Source organism: Oncorhynchus tshawytscha, linkage group LG12, assembly GCF_018296145.1.
Source record: "Oncorhynchus tshawytscha isolate Ot180627B linkage group LG12, Otsh_v2.0, whole genome shotgun sequence".
NCBI lineage: Eukaryota > Metazoa > Chordata > Actinopteri > Salmoniformes > Salmonidae > Oncorhynchus > Oncorhynchus tshawytscha.
The window spans coordinates 58,827,124-58,851,011 of record NC_056440.1 but is presented as its reverse complement, the minus strand read 5'-3'; the positions used below and the strand labels follow the sequence as shown (position 1 = coordinate 58,851,011).

Here is a 23,888-nt window from a genome sequence, read left to right as displayed (position 1 = left end):
CCATGTCTGTCTGTCTGTCTGTTTGCTTTAAATGTCAGATCAGAAAATAATCTCATCTGTGTAGTCCTTATTCCACCATTCAGGTAATATCAACATTTCTGAATTAAAAGTTGCTAGCCTATTTAGGCTACATTCTAACATCACTCTGAATTTATCATCAGCTCCCGAATGACCCTTTTAGCTTTTATTTATAATTTAAAAACTTCATGGAAATTCAACCCTGTACCAGGTGTGTTTGTGTGGGCATCCCTTTATAGATTCCCCCTTTTATACTCTCTGGGTTCACCACCATAGTCCGCATCTGAACTCAAAATCCCCAAATGGAACCAAAATGTTAAAAAGCACACAGAAAACACATCTATTCCTCTGTCTAGATGTTATTTATCCATTATTTTACCAGGTAAGTTGACTGAGAACACGTTCTCATTTGCAGCAACGACCTGGGGAATAGTTACAGGGGAGAGGAGGGGGATGAATGAGCCAATTGTAAACTGGGGATTATTAGGTGACCGTGATGGTTTGAGGGCCAGATGAGGAATTTAGCCAGGACACCAGGGTTAACACCCCTACTCTTACGATAAGTGCCATGGGGTTTTTAATGACCTCAGAGAGTCAGGACACCCGTTTAACGTCCCATCCGAAAGACGGCACCCTACACAGGACAGTATCCCCAATCACTGCCCTGGGGCGTTAGGGATATTTTTTAGACCAGAGGAAAGAGTGCCTCCTACTGGCCCTCCAACACCACTTCCAGCAGCATCTGGTCTCCAATCCAGGAACTGACCAGGACCAACCCTGCTTAGCTTCAGAAGCAAGCCAGCAGTGGTATGCAGGGTGGTATGCTGCTGGCAAATATCCTGTAGATATCCTACATGAAAATCTGCCACATCTGAATGTATATTTAGTGTGTTCCCTCAAGACATAGAATATTCATTGGGGCTCTGCATGTGTGTAGATGTGTGTGTGGTAATCATAACCTGCATCACATCATTGTCATCATATATGCACATTTTTATCAAATCAAACAATATCAAATGAATGGGTTAAAAGCAACAACATGAAGCTTGATACTCTGGTTTTAATATACAGTACATAGACGAAAATAAAGATGAAAATAGAAGGATAATATATATGTGCTTGACATGTGAATGAATGTAAATACAGTAAACAGTCAAGTAATTTTTTATCTGACTCTGTTTCTCTGTGTGGCAGTGTCCCGTTATTTTGAGCATACAGGGGAAAGGCTGAATCTGCATGCGAGAGTCCCCCCTATTAAACTGATCAAAAGAAGGAAAACCAGAAAATAAACTTGAGTAAGGTTCCTCTCCTCCTTTTCTTCCCCCTCTCCCATCTTCACCTAGAAGTCCATGGACATTGAACGCTGCTGGGGGTCGACGATGCTGGTGTTATTGCGGCCCCCGTTGCGGGAGCTGAGGGTGCCACAGCCTCCTGGCCCAGCACTTGGCCCGGCCGCTCCGCCGCGGACGTAGATCTCACAGGGGATCTCCTCCATGACGCGGTCTTCAATGACATTCTCAGCGCAATCGTGAGTCTGTTTGTAGCCATAGCAGCTTTTCTTATAGGTGCTGTTAAAGGTCTTCATGGGCGGGGGCTTGGAGAAGTCGTTGTGGTAGGAGAGCTCCATGGAGCTGAGGGTGGTGCGGCTCTGCTTCATGCTGCCTCCCGAGGCCTGCAAGCCACAATGGTGCTCGTGGACACAGCGCGACGTGGTGGAGGAGCGGCGCAGCTTGTGGTAGCTCTCCAGCTCCTCTGATAGGTCAGCCAGGTCAGAGGAGATCTCCTTGTCACGGAGGGAGAAGAGCTCATAGTGGGGAGGGTCAAAGACCTCCTGGAAGCCAGCCTTGTTGAAGACTGGCCGGCGGGCTACCAACTTCTTCCTGGGCTGCTTCATCTGAACCAGGATGGAGATGATGAGTAGGACGAGAACCACGCCTGAGGACACGCCGATCACCGTGCCGTGGGTATTAGTAATCTGATGGAACAGGCCATTGGTTTTCTTCTCTGTTTGTGAAGCGGAAAAAACAGTAAGTCTACTATAATGGTTTGGTTGTCGCAAGTCAATTTACCACATGATAAAAGTACTAAATGATTAAAAGTAGAAAATAGGAAATTACATTTTCACTCACCCTTACAATGGTTCTCATCCCAGGGGTAGACACAGTTCTGGACCCCATTACACACCAAGGAGTTATTGATGCACATGTTGCTATGGCAAAAGAATGTGTTGCTATTGCATGGGGCTGAAACAAGAGACAAGGTAAAGTTATCAAAGATGAAAACTACTGCGATAAAACGCTAGATGTCTGCAACTTGAAACCATACATCATCATTTACAGCTTGCATGACATGATCGGCAATTGAAATGGCTGCTTCTCCTAGCAAACATGCAGAGTGAAAAAAAAAACAGCGTAGAGTATGGAGTGCATTAAATCAATTTAGACGGCCATCACGAGGCACAGATGGCCAGGCGAGCTGAGACTCCTGACTAAACTAGCTCTTACAAGGCTAGTCACGAGACAGCTGGGAAGGCTGGTAAATTGAACGTGGCTGCTGGGCCCAGGAGATGGATGTGCGAGGCTGGTTCTGTGGGTCCTAACAGGATGCCCCCAGCCACACACACACCTCAAACCCCATCAGACAGTACGACACTAGCCCCCACCAGGTCCCACCGCACCCTGACACATACACGCTGTTTAGGGCCTAACACCAAACCATTCCCCTCCACTGCCGCGAGGCTAAGCAGTTCTGACAGCAGGATGAAGGGGTCATAACACGCCTTTCGTCTTCCGTTGAGTGCGTAGAGTTCCCCTGACTATGCGCTCACTTCCAAACTGATTAGACATCTCTCGCCTTCAAAAAGCTTGTTCTCTCTCTGGGTGTCAGCGCCGGTTCGTGTTCCCCATCTTCACAGTTCTCCCTTGAGAGAGCCCAGAACCACAGAGGTAATGAAAATGATGATGCACAGTACTCTCTCTGCGTGTCAATGGTGTTCTGAGATGGATAAGGACTAAAATATCCAAGGTGATGGTCCAGATAAAAGTGCCTTGACTGATTACTCAGATGAATGTCTCTGTTTGGTCCTTTAATTGAACCCCGATCTATGACGTAGGGACAACATGAATTTGAAAAGCAAGACAAACACTATGAAAAATGTGATCTTTTTTAATATGCATCAGAATGTTTAAGATCTCTTAAAAAAACATCTTTGTTGAATTTAAAAGGTAATGAAGTGCTGCAGTGATGGGAATAAAGAAAAATGATATCCAAAATGAATACAGGAATTAATATATCTCTGATTATTCAGGCATTTAGTTAAACTATTACAGTGTGGTGGAGGAACAACTGAAGAGATTATTTCCAAAGTGCTATATCGACTAATTCATCACATTTGTGTTTTTTCATGAGAAATGAATGGTTATGGGTGCCTATGTGTGTGTAAAATATTACTCTTCTCAGAATTTTAATTAATAGATTTTATGTTTATTTCACCTTTATTTAACCAGGTAGGCTAGTTGAGAACAAGTTCTCATTTACAACTGCGACCTGGCCAAGATAAAGCATAGCAGTGTGAACAGACAACAACACAGAGTTAAACATGGAGTAAACAATAAACAAGTCAATAACACAGTAGAAAAAAATAGTCTATATACATTGTGTGCAAAAGGCATGAGGAGGTAGGCGAATAATTACAATTTAGCAGATTAACACTGGAGTGATAAAGGATCAGATGATCATGTGCAAGTAGAGATACTGGTGTGCAAAAGAGCAGAACATAAAATAAATAAAAACAGTATGGGGATGAGGTAGGTAGATTGGGTGGGCTATTTACAGATAGACTATGTACAGCTGCAGCGATTGGTTAGCTGCTCAGATAGCAGATGTTTAAAGTTGGTGTGGGAGATAAAAGTGAGGTGTTGGCTTTAGGGATGATCAGTGAGATACACCTGCTGGAGCGCGTGCTACGGGTGGGTGTTGCCATCGTGACCAGTGAACTGAGATAAGGCGGAGCTTTACCTAGCATGGACTTGTAGATAACCTGGAGCCAGTGGGTCTGGCGACGAATATGTAGCGAGGGCCAGCCGACTAGAGCATACAGGTCGCAGTGGTGGGTGGTGTAAGGTGCTTTAGTAACAAAACGGATGGCACTGTGATAAACTGCATCTAGTTTGCTGAGTAGAGTATTGGAAGCTATTTAGTAGATGACATCGCCGAAGTCGAGGATCGGTAGGAAAGTCCGTTTTACTAGGGTAAGTTTGGCGGTGTGAGTGAAGGAGGCTTTGTTGCGAAATATAAAGCCGACTCCAGATTTGATTTTGGATTGGAGATGTTTGATATGAGTCTGGAAGGAGAGTTTACAGTCTAGTCAGACACCTAGGTACTTATAGATGTCCACATATTCTACGTCGGAACCATCCAGGGTGATGATGCTAGTCGGGCGTGCGGGTGCAGGCAGCGAACGGTTGAAAAGCATGCATTTGGTTTTACTAGCGTTTAAGAGCAGTAGGAGGCCACGGAAGGAGTGTTGTATGGCATTGAAGCTCGTTTGGAGGTAGCACAGTGTCCAAGGAAGGGCCAGAAGTATACAGAATGGTGTCGTCTGCGTAGAGGTGGATCAGGGAATCGCCCGCTGCAAGAGCAACATCATTGATATATACAGAGAAAAGAGTCGGCCTGAGAATTGAACCCTGTGGTACCCTCATAGAGACTGCCAGAGGACCGGACAACATGCCCTCCGATTTGACACATTGAACTCTGCAAAGTAGTTGGTGAACCACGCAAGGCAGTCATTAGAAAAACCGAGGCTACTGAGTCTGCCGATAAGAATATGGTGATTGACAGAGTTGAAAGCCTTGGCCAGGTCGATGAAGACGGCTGCACAGTACTGTCTTTTATCGATGGCGGTTATGATGTAGTTTAGTACCTTGAGCGTGGCTGAGGTGCACCTGTGACCGGCTCGGAAACCGGATTGCACAGCGGAGAAGGTACGGTGGGATTTGAGATGGTCAGTGATCTGTTTGTTAACTTGGCTTTCGAAGACCTTCGATAGGCAGGGCAGGATGGATATAGGTCTGTAACAGTTTGGGTCCAGGGTGTCTCCCCCTTTGAAGAGGGGGATGACCGTGGCAGCTTTCCAATCCTTGGGGATCTCAGACGATACGAAAGAGAGGTTGAACAGGCTGGTAATAGGGGTTGCGACAATGGCGGCGGATAGTTTCAGAAATAGAGGGTCCAGATTGTCAAGCCCAGCAGATTTGTATGGGTCCAGGTTTTGCAGCTCTTTCAGAACATCTGCTATCTGGATTTGGGTAAAGGAGAAGCTGGGGAGGAAAAATGGGTTTTGTTGCAAATTACTATATATCCATTGTTTAGCTGGAATGGAATGTTTGTATCCTGTATATTTAACATATATATTAAACCCATCATAAATCTAACCTAATGCTATAGAGTTTGGTTAGTGTTAGGCCTTGTTCGACATGGCACCCAAGTCCCTATATAGTGCACTACTATTGACCAAAGTCCAAATCTCATATTACTGTATTGCTATACACTACCGTTCAAAAGTTTGTGGCCAATTAGAAATGTCCTTGTTTCTGAAAGAAAAGCACATTTTTTGTCCATTAAAATAACATCAAATTGATCAGAAATACAACACGAGCAATGGACATCATACCGGTGGAAATCTGTCCTTTGGTCTGATGAGTCCAAATTTGAGATTTTTGGTTCCTACCATTCCTACCGTACTGTATGTATATTATATACAGTTGAAGTCAGAAGTTTACATACCTTTGCCAAATACATTTAAACTCAGTTTTTCACAACTCCTGACATTTAATCCTCGTAAAATTCCCTATTTTAGGTCAGTTAGGATAACCACTTTATTTTAAGAATGTGAAATGTCAGAATAATAGTAAAGAGAATGATTTATTTCAGCTTTTATTTTTATCATTCTTTCAGCCTTCCACAAGCTTCCCACAATAAGTTGGGTGAATTTTGGCCCATTCCTCCTGACAGAGCTGGTGTAACTGAGTCAGGTTTGTAGGCCTCCTTGCTCACACATGCTGTTTCAGTTCTGCCCACCAATTTTCAATCGGGTTGAGGTCAGGGCTTTGTAATGGCCACTCCAATACCTCGACTTTGTTGTCCTTAAGCCATTTTGCCACAACTTTGGAAGTATGCTTGGGGTCATTGTCCATTTGGAAGACCCATTTGCGACCAAGCTTTAACTTCCTGACTGATGTCTTGAGATGTTGCTTCAATATATCCACATAATTTGCCCTCCTCGTGATGCCATCTATCCCTCCTGCATCAAAGCACCCCCACACCATGATGCTGCCACCCCCGTGCTTCACAGTTGGGTTGGTGTTCTTCGGCTTGCAAGGCTCCCCCTTTATCCTGCAAAGATAACGATGGACATTATGGCCAAACAGTCCTATTTTTGTTTCATCCAACCAGAGGACATTGCTCCAAAAAGTACAATCTTTGTCCCCATGTGCAGTTGCAAACCGTAGTCTGGCTTTTTTATGGCAGTTTTGGAGCAGTGCTGAGCGGCCTTTCAGGTTATATCGATAAAGGACTCGTTTTACTGTGGATATAGATATGTTTGTACCTGTTTCCTCCAGCATCTTCACAAGGTCCTTTGCTGTTGTTCTGGGATTGATTTGTACTTTTCGCACCAAAGTACGCTAATCTCTAGGAGACAGAATGCGTCTCCTTCCTGAGCGGTATGACAGCTGTGTGGTCCCATGGTGTTTATACTTGCGTACGATTGTTTGTACAGACAAACGTGGTACTTTCAGGCATTTGGAAATTGCTCCCAAAGAGGAACCAGACTTGTGGAGGTCTACAATTTTTTTTATGAGGTCTTGGCTGATTTCTTTTGATTTTCCCATGATGTCAAGGAAAGAGGCACTGAGTTTGAAGATAGTCCTTGAAATACATCCATAGGCACACCTCCAATTGACTCAAATGATGTCAATTAGCCTATCAGAAGCTTCTAAAGCCATGACATCATTCTCTGGAATTTTCCAAGCTGTTTAAAGGCACAGTCAACTTAGTGTTTGTAAACTTCTGACCCACTGGAATTGTGATACAGTGAATTATAAGTGAAATAATCTGTCTGTAAACAATTGTTGGAAAAATTACTTGTGTCATGGTTGAAAAACAATTTAATGACTCCAACCTAAGTGTATGTAAACTTCCGACTTCAACACACACACACACACACACATATCATTTTTGAAAATATTGATGTCACAAATGTATCATTTTTACACACCAATTAATTTCAGAAGTTCTGTAGCCCTTTACACTCATACCCGTTTACGGGTTGAGAATGGAAGATTTGGACACTGATAAGCACCTAAATTCGAACGCAGTGGCTGTACAGTAACATGCTATATTTAACTTCAGAGGTCAGGCTTTGCGCTTCACAGCGCTGTATGGGTTTTTGACTTACAGCCATTCTGAACTTGAGCACTGCACACGACAAGACATTTCCCCCTACCCTTCCCGCTAGTTGGGCAACTCTTGCACATTTCTGTTGTCTGAGTGAGGGAAATGCGATCAATTTAAGATGACAATGCGTTTTGAAAGAGTAGACATTGAGGATTACAATAAATACAGCTGTGATGTCATACAAACATGGAAAACACCTGAGTCCAAATGTGCACTTTACATTTCCATGTCATAACACCCATGTCATATACAGTGTCAACATTCAGGATCTTTATGTTTGATGTCCAGTTACAAGATGACAGGGCGTCATACTCTGGGTCGTACTGAACAGAAGGAGCCTATGTTTGTCTATTGTGAAGGACATTTGCCGCAGAACATGCACCTGTATGCACTCAGGACTCCTTTCTAAACGCACCCAAAATTACTATCTGTTTCTCTGAATTTCCTTGTGAAAGCCTAAGAAACATTTAAATATTGCCCTATCCATATAGGCCAAGAGTGTAAAAAGCAAATTGACTAACATTTCTGAAAATGGATATAGTGTTTTGGAATAGAAGTCTTCAACTGTTTCCTCCAAGGAAATGTTCTGTAATTTACATACAACCTTTAAACCACATCTGCCATCCAAAAGGCAGCGCTTTATGCAAAGCATCTGATCATAATGACATACTAATAATGACAAATGAGTCAGCTTTTCCATTCCTCAATGGGAAGATAAATCCCATTTGTCCATCGTGAATGATGACACATAATTATGGCCAATGCGTTACACCGTTATATGCATATTCAATAACTTGTCATTTTCTTTGAGGTACTCAGCAAAGACGGGGGAAAAGAACTGGCTTTGCGATATCACTGCTTAGCATGCCACTTTAATTAACTTTCCCCTTTCCAAAATGAGAGTAGAATGTCAGTCAGATATTTACTATTCAGAGGACGTGGATGTCGTCAATAAATCAAGGAGAATAATGGGCAGTTGGCCCCATCTATCTCTTCCAACCTTTCATAAATCTGCTGTGTGTCTGGACAAAATACTGACCACTAAATTGTGAGAATTTTAAAAAATAAGGAGACAAGAGGACCTGCCAATTGATAAAGTCCCCAGACTGATCTGCAATTATTTATCTCCAAATTAACTTCTGGTTTAGACGGCCCACAATAACTGCAAGTAACATATTTTTTTGGGGGGGGGCGAAAGAAGGGGAACACTCACGGTCGACAAATGAGGTGAAGAGCATCTGGAAGCGGCTGAGTCGGCTCTTCTCGTCGGCCCACATCCGCACCACTCCCACCCCGTTGGTGAGCATGACGTCGTTAGCCACGGTGCTGCAGAACTTGGCCTTTAGGTTTTCGATGGCACTGCTGCCGTCGTACACGGCCACAAAGTTCTTGTCGCACTCGTTGGAGTGCTCCATCTGGTATTCCAGGAAGCGAATGAAAATCTACAGCCAGAAAATCACCACGTTACAATACGTTACCACGGCGACCCAGCTGACACTCAGAAAGGAAATGGTACCCAAAATGAAGTGGAAATTGAAGCATTTATAAAGGGATATTGGTACTGAAGGACAATAGACTCATACTTGGATTAAGCCTATCCTCGTAGGCTTAGCCCAATTGTACAGCGCAAAACCACTGGGAATCATTGAACTCAGATGAATAGTTGTAGAACTAAATCTTTTGAGCGCAAGATGTATGCTGTGCACCCGAATAGGCTCTAATCTTAACAAACCTGCCTCTGTGTCGCTGTAGAGATCACCTTGTGAATTCAGCCCGGGAACAATCCAGCCTCTTTAGCACATTTGAACTCGTAAGACCGCAGACATCAAGTGACTGCTTTTAGCTTCATTCCCAGTACTGCCGATTCTATTTTCTGCTATTTCTGCGTTATTGGCCTAATACCCGCTGCCCTGGTTATTCTACTGCTAATTTGACATACTGCTAATTTGGTTTCCACAGCAGAGAGAGGGTCAGGGGACTGGTATGTCTTACTCCCAGTCTCCTGTGTTCTAATCAATGGGTGTGTTTTCAGTGGCTGGACCTCTGCAGTGAGTGACGTGATGACCCATTTAGCCACTGGAGAGAAGGAGCGGGGGAACAAGATGTTCACCTTGGACTGAGGAGGAGCGCGGATGGTCCAGATACAGTCCAGAGCGTCACCAGGCTTAATCTTATCCTCCTCTTCTACCTGACTGGAGTGGATAACACCATCATAGCCACCAATCTCAAACTGACAATCTGAGAAGAGAGAAAGGTGGAAAACAAGGGGGGGGGGTTATGGATAAGAGAAGGATTGCAGAAGAAAAGGTGAGCATAAGGGAAGAGATAGAAAAACGTGAACAAAGAAACAAGAGAGATGTTAGAGAGAGAGAGAGAGAGAGATAGAGAGAGAGAGAGAGAGAGAGATAGAGAAAGAGATGTGTCTCTGTGTGTGAGAGCATGTGAGCATGTGAGCATGTGTCAGTGAAAGATAGCAGCCAGTAAGCTTTAGAGCACAGAGCTCTTCAAATCGGACAAACACCTGTGAAATATTGAAGCGCTTACCTGGAATAGGGTTTAACAGTCCACCCACGTGCAGATGAAAATCTGGGTCTGAAATTAGAAACAGGAAAGCATATAAGTCTTGATCCACAGAGCTGGAATTCATGAGTAAAGAAAAGTGATAAGATCCCATTAAAGGAAGTCAGATAAACTGGGGAAGACCAATGGGAGCTAATATCTGTGACCCGATGTGAGACGATGATTTCAGTGCCTTAGTATATACTATTGGATGGTAACAAACAAGTAAAATGAGGCCCTTGACAGTAAATCTGTGGATGTGCTGTAGTCCTTATTATCCACACCTATGGCTGCGTATGTAATGAGGATATGCCCATTAGGCTAGCTCTAACTGAGAATGCAGTGGTGGGCCGTCAGGGCCAGCAAGGCCTTCTCTGCTGGCCTAAACATCATCAGAATATGATTTTAAAAAATATATATTTTCCCACAAATATGTATTCAATTATTCCCCAGAGTAAGAGTTATACTCTTCATTTCATAGCTTTCCTCTTGGTTGCACTGCTTCCAGCCCCAGGTTGAGATTTGGAGGGCTGGTCTTTACGTTAGATCTTTTATCCAATCATATTCAGCCATCATGTGTTGCCAGGGGTCTAAAATCTGCCCTCAGGCCTTCAGAATCAACAGTGCGGGCGCTTGTAGCTTAAAGTGAATGGAAATTAAAATTTAGTGTCAACCAATCAGCTTTAGAGTTGGCTATTGTACGCCTGCTGGCTGGCTGGCTCCAGTGTTACACAGGAGCCAGCTAGCAGGCGTAGCGCGTGCACGTCTTTTGATTGGATTACCAATATTGAGAGGCAGGTCCTATATGGGCAGGTCTATGCAGAATCTCAGAACTAGGAAACTGAATTTGATAAACAAATGAATTTGCGTACTACTAAGCTGTTTTTTCAACCCACAATGGCGGAAGGAGAAGATATCGATTTGGTCGAGGATATAATTATAATGCCATTCTCAAGACAAACTTTTCAAGAAAAGTTAGACATTGTCAGGAGAGGTCGACGCCGACGCTACAAAGCCTGTCACAGGCAGGAAAGGGGTTCGTTCGCCACTTTCAAAGTTCCAACTACGAGCGCTATCAATGGCTCACAGGCTCCGAGAAGCACTGCAAACTGTACTGCTGGGAATGACTATTATTTGCAAGTGATCGATTTGGTGTTTGGAGCCACACTGGCTTTGCAAACTTGAGTTGTCTAACCGAGGCAGCAACGAGACACCAAAGTACGGCTGGGCACTTACAAGCAATGGTGCTTTTGAAAACGTTTGGGGACACCCGAGTGGATCTACAGCTCAACGAACAAGCGCGCAGGGCAACGAAGCTGCACAATGAAAAGGTATTGTACTCTTCCCCTGCAATTCTCTGAATAAAAATGTTGATTTCAAGGTGACGCAACGCCTGATTATACTGCGTTTCTGTCTAAATGTATAGTGTCTAGAGCCATGATTACCATAATGATGGTAATAAGAGGTGGATTAATTCGGGTGTGACTGTGTAGGACTTCACTGAAGGCCCAGGCCCCAGGCACGCTACTGTGAGAATGTGTACCTGCTATAAAGGTGTATTTGATACGGAACCCAACACCCTCCAGCTCCTCGTCGCTGGTGAACTTGATCCACATGAAACGGCCCGTGGAGGTGACCAGGCCTGGGCTCTTCGACCCACAGAAGCGGTCGATGATCGGTGAGAAGCCGAACGGACCATCCCGCACCTCGATGTGATCAAAGCGGCACTCAAAGGAGGGCTCCATGTAGTAGTTCTTATCAAAGGCCAACTGGATTCTTTGACGAGGGAGAGCTGGAGGAGGTGAGAGAGGAGGAGGGGTGTGTTGGGTTTGGTTTTTGCTAAAAGGCTTTGCTCCATGGACTGTGTTTACCAGTACAGCAGCATCTCAGTCTGCACACAAACTTGTTTAAAAATCTGGTAACAGCTAAACTCCTGTTTTCTACTCATATGCACAGCCAGTTTATGGACGCCTGCATAAATACACAAAGGTACCCAAGCTTAGTGCTCGATTCAATCCATTGATGCCAAAGTTCAGCCCTTACACTAATGCACATTGTGCTGATTCATACACACAGGACTTAGCATGACTTGAAACGACTTGACATGTCAGCATGTTTCCTTACAGGTTCTGAACCAAAACACAAAACTTCAACCATACATTTGAGTTTAGAAGTTCATGTCATGTAAATCACACCCCACATGACTGGCTCAAGTAGCCTCCCAGAATCAACATGACTACCACTTGCACATACCATTTGTATTAAAAAGCTAGCTCATTCCTGTCTTCATAGGTGAATTACATATGCATCAGACTGCCTGCAATGCTAAAATGTCAAACGGTAGAAAAATTGATAAGAGCGGGTAATGCCTTTGAACTGAAACAAATGATACCACCATTTAAATGACGACGTCACAGCTCAGACACACACGTAAATACAAATCATGTCACTAGCTCGCCCACACTGACACAAATCATGTCACCGCCGGCACACACACCGAAACAAATTAGCTGTACTTCGAAGGTATGTGGGAAGCAGTAATGCCACTATTTTAAACAGGAATAAATGACGGAAGCCTACCGTACAGATTCAGCCAAACCGGCAGTACTGTTATCAGAACACTAAATCACATGTATATTTCCCCTGGTAAGGACTAGAAACAAGAGCTCTCAGTTAAAAGTAGCTACATACATACCACATATAGCTTAGCTTGATAACTCAATACAACAACAAACTGAAACAATCAAACAAATACACAAATCGCTAACCAAGAGTCACATCATCCGAGAGACAAAAGAGTCTCTGGAATGCAGTCAACAAGTCATATCTTGTGAAATATAAACCAGGTTGACTGACATTTCTGACCGATCAGTATTGAGTGACTCACTCTCCTAACACTTTTGGAGATGAGCGATGCCATTCATTATTGGGTTTGAGTCATGATGATCTGGAGAATTGGCCTCGTTTAGCCCTGCTCATTGTACATGCACACGGATCATTTGGATCGTCAATGTAGGTTCTATGGCTATGCTAGTTGATGTCTCCGCAGGGGGAGCCCTTGAGCTTCACCAAGTCTTCAATTTATCTCCCGACTGACGAAATCCCACTATCAGTTCCTGCAGCCGACTTCGACTGGGCTGAGTTTTACCCACAGACATATAGGTGTTGGACTTTTGGATGACATGACTCTGATAAGACGCATATAGTGACTGACAGGCTGTTAAAATTGCAACAAACTAATAAGCAGCTGTTATCCACGTTCTAAGGCACTGCTGAGGCCATTTTCGTTTGAGCGGGCAGAAACGGACATGTACCTTCCAAGATGTAAACACACTCCTTGTTAGGGGGGTATGTGTTGGGGTAGTTGGGGGACGTGAAGACTCCCCCGTTGATGTTGCGGACCCAGATGCCACATTCGTTAAGATTCTGAGGTGGATTGCCTTCATTCTGAGAAAAGGACTCTGAGAAAAAGACAGTGAAGAGAATCAAGACCATGTTTAAATTGGGAAATGTATGGGATTAGATCAATTTATTGTGCTGCTGCCAGTGAAAGTGTTTTACGTGCAACAACATGACCGATTATTCCCCCCATAATATGACAAGATGACAACAGGAGACGCACCTTTAGTTCTCTGTGCCAGAGCAAATCCCTCTTCTATCAGAATAAGGAGTACCCAGGCTGCAAGGGAAAAACATTCCAATGTCAATGATTTGCACCGTTATTTTTCCTAAACGGACCATCAAATACGAGTGGAACAGGTAAAAACAATTGAATCAAAGTGTTGAAATAATAGGCAATCTAACACACTAGCTCGCACACCCCTAATTAAAAAGCAATTATGTGAAGCTTGAAATCTGCTAGTTAAGATAGGAAATAGTAATTACCAGTTTAAATGAGAAACATGCCTTCTATTCTGTTGGGTGAGATAATTATACACTTTTTATTTTTTTTACAAAATGGTGTATGGGTGATTATTGGAACAGCAGTGATGCGGGGGCTAGAGCGGGCATAATTAAGAACTATAGCCCTACTATATCCATCATAACCTAACATAACCGTGCACAAGCACACACACACACACACACACACACACACACACACACACACACACACACACACACACACACACACACACACACACACACACACACACACACACACACACAAGTACACACATAAGCACACACACAGTGAAAGAGCCAATGATCTACGACACTGACAGTAACATATAGTTAAAGATGCATCTTGCAATTGATGTGTACGATGTACAACAATACTTGACAGAATATTGATCCTTGGGTCTTGTAGATGTATCCCTGCCTTGTATTTCATAGGTTGTGCCATTGAAAGCTTATCTAAAAAGCATCGTATCGGGGCCAAGACATATCACAACCAAAAGTCTGAAGCCAAACTCAGATGCCTAAAGTGCTCTCTCCTCCCATACCATGTACAGCTAAACAAAGAAGGCTGTATATCTGTGTATGTGTTATCATATTGTCCTCTGATGGTGTGTCAGGGAGCACTCATTGGTTGGCCCGCATCATCACGCCTATCAGAGAATCCGCCAACCCTTCAGCCTCCTGTCCTGAATGAAGACAGAACCAGAACAAATGGGATAAGGCTCACAGGCGGGATGCCATAATGAGAGACAGGCATCCGGAGGCAGCAGCAACAGCACTGCATTGTGTATTATATCTGTGCTAAAACTGCTCGCCGTACCCCTGTGCACATTTCAGCCCACGACACCACTGTCTTCTCCAGATAAGCCCGATGTAGGTTTACCCCCAACAGATTTTAATAGACTGCGCTGCTTATATCACATTAAACCATGAGCGAGAGCCTGACTGATGCATAATGAAACGTGGATTGACTATAGCCACCCAGGCTTGCAAAAAGAAATCAGACGGCATGTTCTCTACTATACAGAATTTAAAACACACATCCATGCGCACATACACACACCCCCTCTCTCTTCCCAGGCGTGATACGCTGGAGGCCAGAAGGCCAGACTGCACACACACACCACACACACACACACACACACACACACACACACACACACACACACACACACACACACACACACACACTTTTCCACGCACGGCCTGACTATGAGGCTATTCACAAAGATTTGCCCTTTCCGGATCCTACTCCGCTATGAGGGACCACTGAAAGACCATAATAACTACCTCTTAAAAGCAGTCTATGGCAGACATTCATTGTAGCACACAGTTGGTTCAAATAGCTTTGAATCGACCTGAAAGTCTGAATTGAAAAGGTTGAATGCCTTTACAAGATAGCCTACACTAATGGAAGAACATGAGTAGGAGTGTATTGTAAATACAAACGGATGGCCTACCAGATTGCTTGGTTCAATTAACCCAAAAAGCATAGATATGGCTTCTTTGGGTGTTTGCTGATGCATTTTGATCCTGCAATTATATTACAAAATAAAACATGGGGCTATGCGGAGTTAGAACGCTACAGTCATTTGTTGATAATTCTAAGACAACTAGACTTTGTGCCCTTCGCGACTGAAATAGCCCAGTCCTACTGAAGTGAACTCAACACGATTTTCTCCCCCTCGGTGATAAGATTCAGTGAAGTTTACAGGCTAGGTGTGTTAAAACACTACTTGGCAGTCCCTTTAATAATAGGCCTAGAGTACAGTACAAAACACAATGATTTCACAGCAGAATATATCGCGTCTTAAAATGAGCTGCAAACCGCAGCTGTGGCCTTGTCCCAGATGTGGCGCGAATCACCAGGAGCTGTCACTTCAGCACCACCCGCCGTTCAGCTAAAACATGGCGATTTTCAACTCCTAAATAAATTAGGCTATTTGCTTTTACCATTTGTATTCATCACACATGACTTGAGATGTTCGGGATGTCTCATGGTCTGACAAACACCGCTCTAGCTCTGTCACCTTTTACCACAGACGCAGAAGTGTTACACATTGAGACGCATCCAATGCAAAAAAAAAACACACACAAAAAACACATCTAGTTTAAATTGACCGATTTTTTAAAATTTTTACAATTTGGATTTTCTTTGTGCTAATTTGATTTCCGCGGTGGCGCCGACATCGACCTTAGGCGTTAATAGAAAAGTAGCCAAAATTGAAATGCCTTCTTCCGGATTGTGTAGCCTTGTGCAAAGATCTCATCTTTATAAGTTCGGATATTGGCACGTTTCAAAGATGACCCCTTGCAATAGTCTAAAAAGCTAATATAACTGAATAGATGTAAACCGGCTGGTGGCGATGCCATTCAGGGATTTTGGCTTCTTGCAAACATGCATAACACAATAAAAACAACTTGGCGCAAGAGAAATACAACGGGAGACATCTGGTAAGGGTGAGTTTCGTCTATCTTGCAGAAGAATAAGGGATGAATTATATCACAATAAAACAACTTGGCGCAAGAGAAAATACAACGGGAGACATCTGGTAAGGGTGAGTTTCGTCTATCTTGCAGAATAATAAGGGATGAATTATATCACAGCCGATGCGAGTGATTAATAGCCTTTTGTATCATATCAGTGGTCCTTAATACGATCCAAAAGCGCTCTGATGCCAAGTAAAACTCACCTCTTTGCATTTCCTCTCCCTGTGTGGTGGTGCCAAATACGTTCTCCTTCTTAAGCTTGGGGAGTTACACGCTTTCTCTCTCCATTTTATGGATCCAAGGCATTGAGTCGCTTTTTTATAAAATCCAACTTTTCATTGACCGCCTTAATTCCATAGTCAGAAAGACAATCATCAACTCCGAATTTCCTCTGAGGAAAACAAGCGCTTCTTCTTCAACCACTCCCGATAAGTATTAGATACAACGTTAATTCCATCTAGACAGGTGTCTTGTAGTTCCACATGCAACATATGCTATTATTAAAGTAGGTTGCATTGTCCAGTGAGGTTGAGCAGCAGAGTATCCGAGAGACGCGCACAGAGAGATGCACAGAGTGGTCTGTGGCTGAACTGAAGTAATGGCACTAAACAAGGCTCATTTAAGCTCCGGGCGATGTTTGCGTGAATGAGCAGCTTGTACGCATGCACCCCATCACCGAGTGTAAAATCTCTCGCTGCATACAAGTCTCTGCTCTGTTCATGTTACATTGAAAGATTATATTGTTAAAATTGAGCAAAGCCATTTATGATATAATACAAAATGAACGGAGCAAGTTACAATAGGGTTATGTGCTTTGCGCAAAAAAACGGAAAAGTTGACAGCCTACCATTAGGATAATATTTACTCAGTAAGTTGTTGCCAAGAGACAATCGTGAAAAAACATCAACAGACAGTACAACATCAACTGCTATTTAAATGATGGCTACCATTTTATTAGACTACCATTTTACCATAAGTGCCAGATTGCAATGCATTACGCTACATGAGCTAAAAAGAACTCAAAACTGTAGGCTATGCCAAGTTGTCACTTCCAATCGTTTCTTTGGTCATCAGTTCACTAGGATAATTCAATTTTTCGGAAAGACGTGCCAGTCTATGAAACGGAAGGCAAAAGTGAGACGGAAATACATTTAAATGAATTCAAAACAAGTGAGAACCACCATGAATCAAGCACGATAAACACTTTTAATTTTCAACCCATCATCCCATAAACATTCTCAACAGAAATGATCATACTTCAGTTGAACATTTCCGATTATAAACACAATCCACACACAAACACAAAAATACAATCAATTAGATGGATCACTATCAATCATTATTTAAACCACAGACATGAGATGATAGCATGTGCCCCACATTAATTCCAAATGAAATAGAATGATTAATAGAAGAAACTTGACATTGGTGATAATATTGATGATTGCACTTTCTGTTGGTTAAATAACAAACATATTTCCCCTTGTAAGTAGAAGTAGTTTAAGTGTTGTGTGGACTATTCTTCAATTGACCGCCACAGTTTCATGTAAGTTAATGAACACGTAAGGGTTTGAAACTCCAAAAACACACTGTGTTTATCATGCGAGACAAACACGATTATTAAGAGTGAGAAAGACTAAAAAGCTAAGGACATGACCAAACCAGAGGGGTCAGTAGTACAGGCCATTCCAAGACCACTGTGAGTGACGGCAGTGGGAGAGTGGGAACGGTCAAACAAGGATAAGACATTGTGTCAGGGATTTGGAGGGGAATTTGAAAAAAGGAGAGGAAAAATACATAATGAACTTGACACATACAGTAACCCCTCATTATGGACCATGTACATTATATACAGTACAGCACAATGGATGTATCCAGTGTAAATACCCTGTTTGGGTCAGTGGACTCTATGTAAGATCTCACTATAACAGTCCACGGAAAACAATAACCTTTGCAGATTGGACATACAGGAAGACAATGGGTTTACAGACATAAATATTCAAGTAGCATTACAATAGCAATGCTTCCCCCAAAACAAATACATCGGTAATGTGTTTTGCAGATCAGGATGGCATGGATTGAACATTATTGCAAAATTCATGACGTAAACTGTTAGTGCCCATTTGACAACCATACATAATGAGCTGAGCCAAACCATTGAATAAAAAAGTAAACTGGGATATAACTCAGTGTAATTTCACTCAGAAGTCCTGTTTAGATTTGGGTTCATCCATCATTTTGGCCCTTGAAATGTGCAAGTATGTCAAAACTGTGCAAGTATGCCAGAAGTAACCTGTCTGTCTCTTTTACATTTGATAATGTCTAATGGATATATTAACACTTTAAATGGCTCATCGTCAAGAGCCCGAGGGGGATCAAATAAATAAACAATTCCATCGACCAGCAAACATAAATAAATAAATAAAACAGAAAGCTGGCATGACTTTTTTCCCATGGTCCATCTCTTCCTGTGCTCCTTCACATGGCATCAAAATGGAACCGGTGTGCTTCCTGTCTCTTCTCCCGGTCGTCCGCTTTCTGAAACCCACACAGGGCAATGGTCAGGGGTCACGAGTCAGACCAACACAGACAAGCAGAGTCTAACAGTCAGTGATGGAGGGAGAGAGAGAGAGAGAGAGAGAGAGGTGGGTCTGACACCATTATAGAATTGTAATGAAACCGGCAGACCTACTGAGTGGTCATGGCTACAATCTGAGACAGGCAATCATTATTGCGAGTGTTAACGGGATCTCACTTCCACGTACGATTATGTACCCTCTGCGGATTCATGAGGATCATTCACGTTTATTTGAGCTTTCCTTTGAAAACAGCACATTAAAGGCACGTATGATGAAAAAAAAGGGGGAAGCTTCAAAAATGCAGTGGAGATGAAGCTGACAGATGTGTTTTGGAACTACTCGCCATACGACAGACAGTCCTGATGGAGGACACCGACATCTAAGCAGAGAGTCTGTCGGCCGTGTCTGTGTTGCTCAGGACTTAAGAGAGCAGACTGTCTTTAGGACTGAGTGTTCAGTTACTTCCACTTGTTCTTATGGCGTGTACAGGAGTACAATGAACATACTGGTATACGCTTCTCAGGTCTCATTCAGTGAACTGGCTTGTAAATCCTGTCAATATTTCCATTTCACTGTGGTGTAGGAACATGAAATAATTGAGTGTTCAGGGGATATAATTGTGTCGTTATTCCGTGCGCGATATCCTCAGTGTCATTTATTGAAGGGTCTGAAACCTCCTGATTGAATGTGAAGTTCAGTAACACGATAACTTGACCTATTTGAGAGGTCTACTGTATGCGGTAACCTATCCATACTCTGTGCTAAGGCTATGGGGCCTTGAACTAAGCATAAAAGAAGACCTTTGTCACAATGTATGCATTATGCAACGTGGAGGCATAATGCAGCCTTCACTGCTCTGAAAAACCCTGCATTCTGTTTAAACCCACACCAAAATACAAATGGCTCAAACAAACACTGATTGATTCCTCAGGCATGAAACCAAAGTTATCTGACAAGTAAAGAGAATCCAAAATACCTCTCAGATTTACAGCTAGGCTAAAACAGAGAAAGCAGGTTTATTCAAATTTCGACAAGCTTTCTTATCTTTAACAGTGTTCTAACCACACTTCCTGAGCCAGTCTCGGCTGTTGCAGGAGGCACTGTGTTTCCAACCAGCCTCTGACGTCTATTTGATCATTGAGATTTATGGAACAAATATCAGGGGTCAGCGTAAATATGAAAAGTAAATCACCCATCGCACCGTGACCTGGTCAACCCCATACCGCAATGCAAATGGAGAGGTTTATGGAGATTATTTCTCTCCAAATGCTGTTTTCCCCTGCGTGAAAGGTTAGACTCTCTTATCTAAGAGAGCCCCTTCAATGATGGTATGTTATTGTGCTGGGCAGAGTGAGTCAGATAGAACAGGAGCACTCAGCAGCAGCCGGGCTCAGATATGACTTCAAGGCAAGCACACTTACAATGCATATGGCACACCCGACTAGACAAAAAGATGACAATGGGTCACGACCCTCCCCCATTAAAAGCAAACAAAGGCAGGTACCCACGCTCAAAAAGACCCACCACAGCGGAGATGTCGGCCATCCCAATACAACAGGAACAAAAACACACAGCCTCACAAGAACTGAGACGTCATACTGACACAAAAACAGGCTGCCGATTCAAAAGATGTGACTCATCAGCTGCAACAGTAATAACATGAAGCAGATATAAAGGTAACTGCCAAAATAATGAAAACACTTGATTAAATAAGGGATGCAAAGTATATTAAAAGCAGGTGCTTCCACACAGGTGTGGCACATGAGTTAATTAAGCAATGTATAAAACATGTATTAATCATGAAAATGATCATGTTTAAACATGCTGGGCAGGCTATTATTTTGGCTACCATGGCTATGCCCCCATAGTATGACAATGCCCCCATCCACAGGGCACAATGTGGTCAATGAATGGTTTGATGAGCATGAAGAAAATGTAAACCATATGCCACGGCCGTCTCAGTCACCAGATCTCAAACCAATTGAACACGACTAGGAGATCATTTAGCGGCGCCCGAGACAGCGTTTTCCACCACCCTCAACAAAACACCAAATCATGGAATTTCTCGAGGAAGAATGATGTCGCATCCCTCCAATAAAGTTCCAGAATCTCTGCCAAGGTGCATTGAAGCTGTTCTGGCTCGTGGTGGCCCAACACCGTACTAAGTTGTGTTGGTGTTTCCTTTATTTTGGCAGTTACCTGTATCTATGAAAATGAAGGGGGCTCTGAACTGAAGTACAGATCATCTAAACAAATGAACAGCTAGCTATTACCTGAGCTCCCATTACCTTGGCCATCATGAACATTATCAGTCAATCAACCTCTAATCAACAACGGACAAGGAGCCATGCCTCTGCCTCGCTCGCTTTCTGCTAAAATATAATTGCTGGGTAGTTCCTCAGATATGGAGCCAAACATGTTATTTTAATGCAGAGTCAACTCCAATGAAGCTAGTGTTCCCGGAACAGTTCCCTGAGCGGAGAGCAATTATGGCTTCCTGCGTGCATTATAAAGCACCCACAGCAGATGGCTTTGAGAAGACGCCAACGATGCTCGGCCTCGCTCGATGGAGAAACAGACCAGCCACGGCTGTACTGGGATGGGGATGAATCGCTCCGTGGTTTGTGCACGGTAGGCTGGACACACACCACACATGCAATTGAGCACAAGTTTGCGAAATTCAAACAATACATGATTACCTTAAAACTCAATGTAAAATTCACAAACACCCACAGGAATGTAGCAAGACAACCAACACACACACACACACACACACACACACACACACACACACACACACACACACTCCCTGGAGGACATATTTACAGGGATTACGAACAAAATATTTGATATGCTGAAGGGGCAAAACAAAAGCAATTACAGCCGAGCGTCCTCACTGGTTATGGCCCTCTAACAGCCGTACTGGAGCTCTGTGGGAGGCTAGAGGACAGGGCCCATCTGCTGGTTCTGACCCATCTGTTCCTCTCCGAGTGAGCCCTGTTCCCACAGCGGGTCTCCTGCTCTCTGGACGAGCACCAGAGCTCCCCAGCAACCCCCTAGGGTCAGGAGAAGAGAAGACCCCCACCAGATACTATGGACTGGCAATGGTGGGGAGGATGAGAGAGGACACACACTGCTCTGACCAGAACATAACCGGCTTTGGCTCAGACTATTAAGAGGAGGGGGAGGAGGAGAGGATAGTGAGGAGGAATGCAAGGAAGAAGAGGAAAAATGACAAGACAGTACAGCTAATAATGAAGGGGAAGAGAGGAGGTTGATGGTGCTCATTACTATCGATTAAAACAGCAAGTGATGATAATGACGACGATAAACGGTGCAAGCGACGTATTTGTGTCATTCCGTTCTTACCTTCTCCTGCCAGTGGAGGATGCCAATGATGACCAGGATGAACACACACACTCCGCTCAGAGCGATGGCGGTCAGCAGGACTATGTTACTGGGGGTCAGATATAATTTCGCACTCCAACTAAAACAGGGAAAGGGTAGGAGAGAGAACGAGCGTATCAACTACTACGTGACGTGAAACTCGTTCAAAGAAATGCACGTCTCTCATCTCTTCCAACCCTATCAGAACGTAAGAGTCAACGTGCTATAATTTGGCATATTTTGCTTTATCAGTGGTGTTATTTGACAATAAAGTTCCTGTAATCACAAAATATGAAAATACCCTGAAAGTATGACGTGTTAGGTCAAAACTAATCGAGAAATGCTACATCCCTGTCAGAGATGAACCATTTCAATAAGATCAAAAACAAACAATGACAAGCGCATTTTACGGTCTTTCGATGCACATATTTTGTGACTATTGAAAAGAACGGAGAGTTCATTTGAACGGTTTGACTAAAAACAAGAACAGGCCCAGATTGTGGAGATACAATATTATTCTACAATAAATGGCTGAAGAACAATGCACCTGCTCAAATATTAATCAAAAAAACCTTGTGAGAGAACTTCATTAAGACATTCTATCAGAACTAATAAACACATTAAATATTAGTGGTGAAAACAAAAACTACCAATAGCAACGCAGGACACAAAATTAGACACAATATGTTGCGTTAACCTGTGCCCAATAAACATTATGAGACTGAAAACACCTTCTTTACACAGCTATACACTGAGCATTCACTATAATGTAGGAACAGTACATGATGTATGCATCTACCTAATGTGGGTGTGTTTTTCTGAGTAATAAGCTAGTGTAGTAGCTATATACAGTGCATTCGGAAACACACATTTTGTTACCTTACAGCCTTATTCTAAACAAATTTCCCTCATCAATCTACAAACAATACCCCATAATGACAAAGCAAAAACAGTTTTTTTTGTGCAAATGTTTGAAAAATAAAATACTGAAATATAACATTTACATAAGTATTCAGACCCTTTACACAGTACTTTGTTGAAGTACCTTTGGCAGCAATTATTGCCTCGAGTCTTCTTGGGTATGACATTACAAGCTTGGCACATCTGTATTTGGGGAGTTTGTCCCACTCTTCTCTGCAGATCTCAAGCTCGGTCAGGTTAGATGGGGAGCATTGCTGCACATCTTTTTTCCAGGTCTCTCCAGAGATGTTTGATCGGGTTCAAGTCCGGGCTCTTGCTGGGCCACCCAAGGACATTCCCGACTTGTCCCAAAGCCACTCCTGCATTGTTGTGGCTGTGTGCTTTGGGTCATTGTCCTGTTGGAAGGTGAACCTTTGCCCCAGTCTGAGGTCCTGAGCACTCTGGAGCAGGTTCTCATCAAGGATCTCTCTGTACTTTGTTCCGTTCATCTTTTCCTCAATCCTGACTAGTCTCCCAGTCCCTGCCGCTGAAAAACATCTCCACAACATCGCCACCACCATGCTTCACCGTAGGGAT

At 43.2% G+C, this 23,888-nt stretch overlaps 2 protein-coding genes across 4 annotated transcripts in view; both read right to left on the bottom strand.

The window, feature by feature from the left end:
- Positions 1–993: 993 nt before the first annotated feature.
- Positions 994–17,088, bottom strand: LOC112263541 (neuropilin and tolloid-like protein 2). 2 transcript variants are annotated; one of them, XM_042330840.1, is made up of 9 exons: positions 16,629–17,088; positions 13,658–13,714; positions 13,350–13,496; positions 11,579–11,827; positions 10,021–10,068; positions 9,587–9,714; positions 8,690–8,918; positions 2,148–2,261; positions 994–2,022 (listed from the first exon to the last, which is right to left on the bottom strand). In XM_042330840.1, exons 1-9 carry the CDS (start codon positions 16,636–16,638, stop codon positions 1,358–1,360), a joined length of 1,647 nt encoding a protein of 548 aa, XP_042186774.1. In that variant the 5' UTR covers positions 16,639–17,088; the 3' UTR covers positions 994–1,357. The 2 variants fall into 2 exon arrangements, with proteins under 2 accessions (XP_042186774.1, XP_042186775.1); XM_042330841.1 differs by lacking the exons at positions 13,350–13,496; positions 13,658–13,714; positions 16,629–17,088 and adding an exon at positions 12,923–13,047.
- A 524-nt stretch (positions 17,089–17,612) lies between these two features.
- LOC112232219 (T-cell immunomodulatory protein) overlaps positions 17,613–23,888 on the bottom strand; it is a 118,865-nt gene continuing 112,589 nt past the window's right edge. For both annotated transcript variants that reach the window (XM_042330839.1, XM_024399031.2), the window contains 2 exons: positions 22,374–22,491; positions 17,613–18,963 (listed from right to left, as the gene is read on the bottom strand). In XM_042330839.1, the coding sequence (XP_042186773.1) occupies positions 18,904–18,963; positions 22,374–22,491 (178 nt within the window). In that variant the 3' untranslated portion in view covers positions 17,613–18,903. The remainder of the gene's footprint in view (positions 18,964–22,373; positions 22,492–23,888) is intronic.

Bases quoted from the DNA above. Each gene is read 5' to 3' on its own strand.
- LOC112263541 (XM_042330840.1), bottom strand. The intron at 8,919-9,586 runs GTGAACATCTTG...TTCTGGCTGTAG, and splicing joins GCGCTCCTCCTCAGTCCAAG to ATTTTCATTCGCTTCCTGGA. The intron at 2,262-8,689 runs GTGAGTGTTCCC...CTCTTGTTTCAG, and splicing joins CTTCACCTCATTTGTCGACC to CCCCATGCAATAGCAACACA.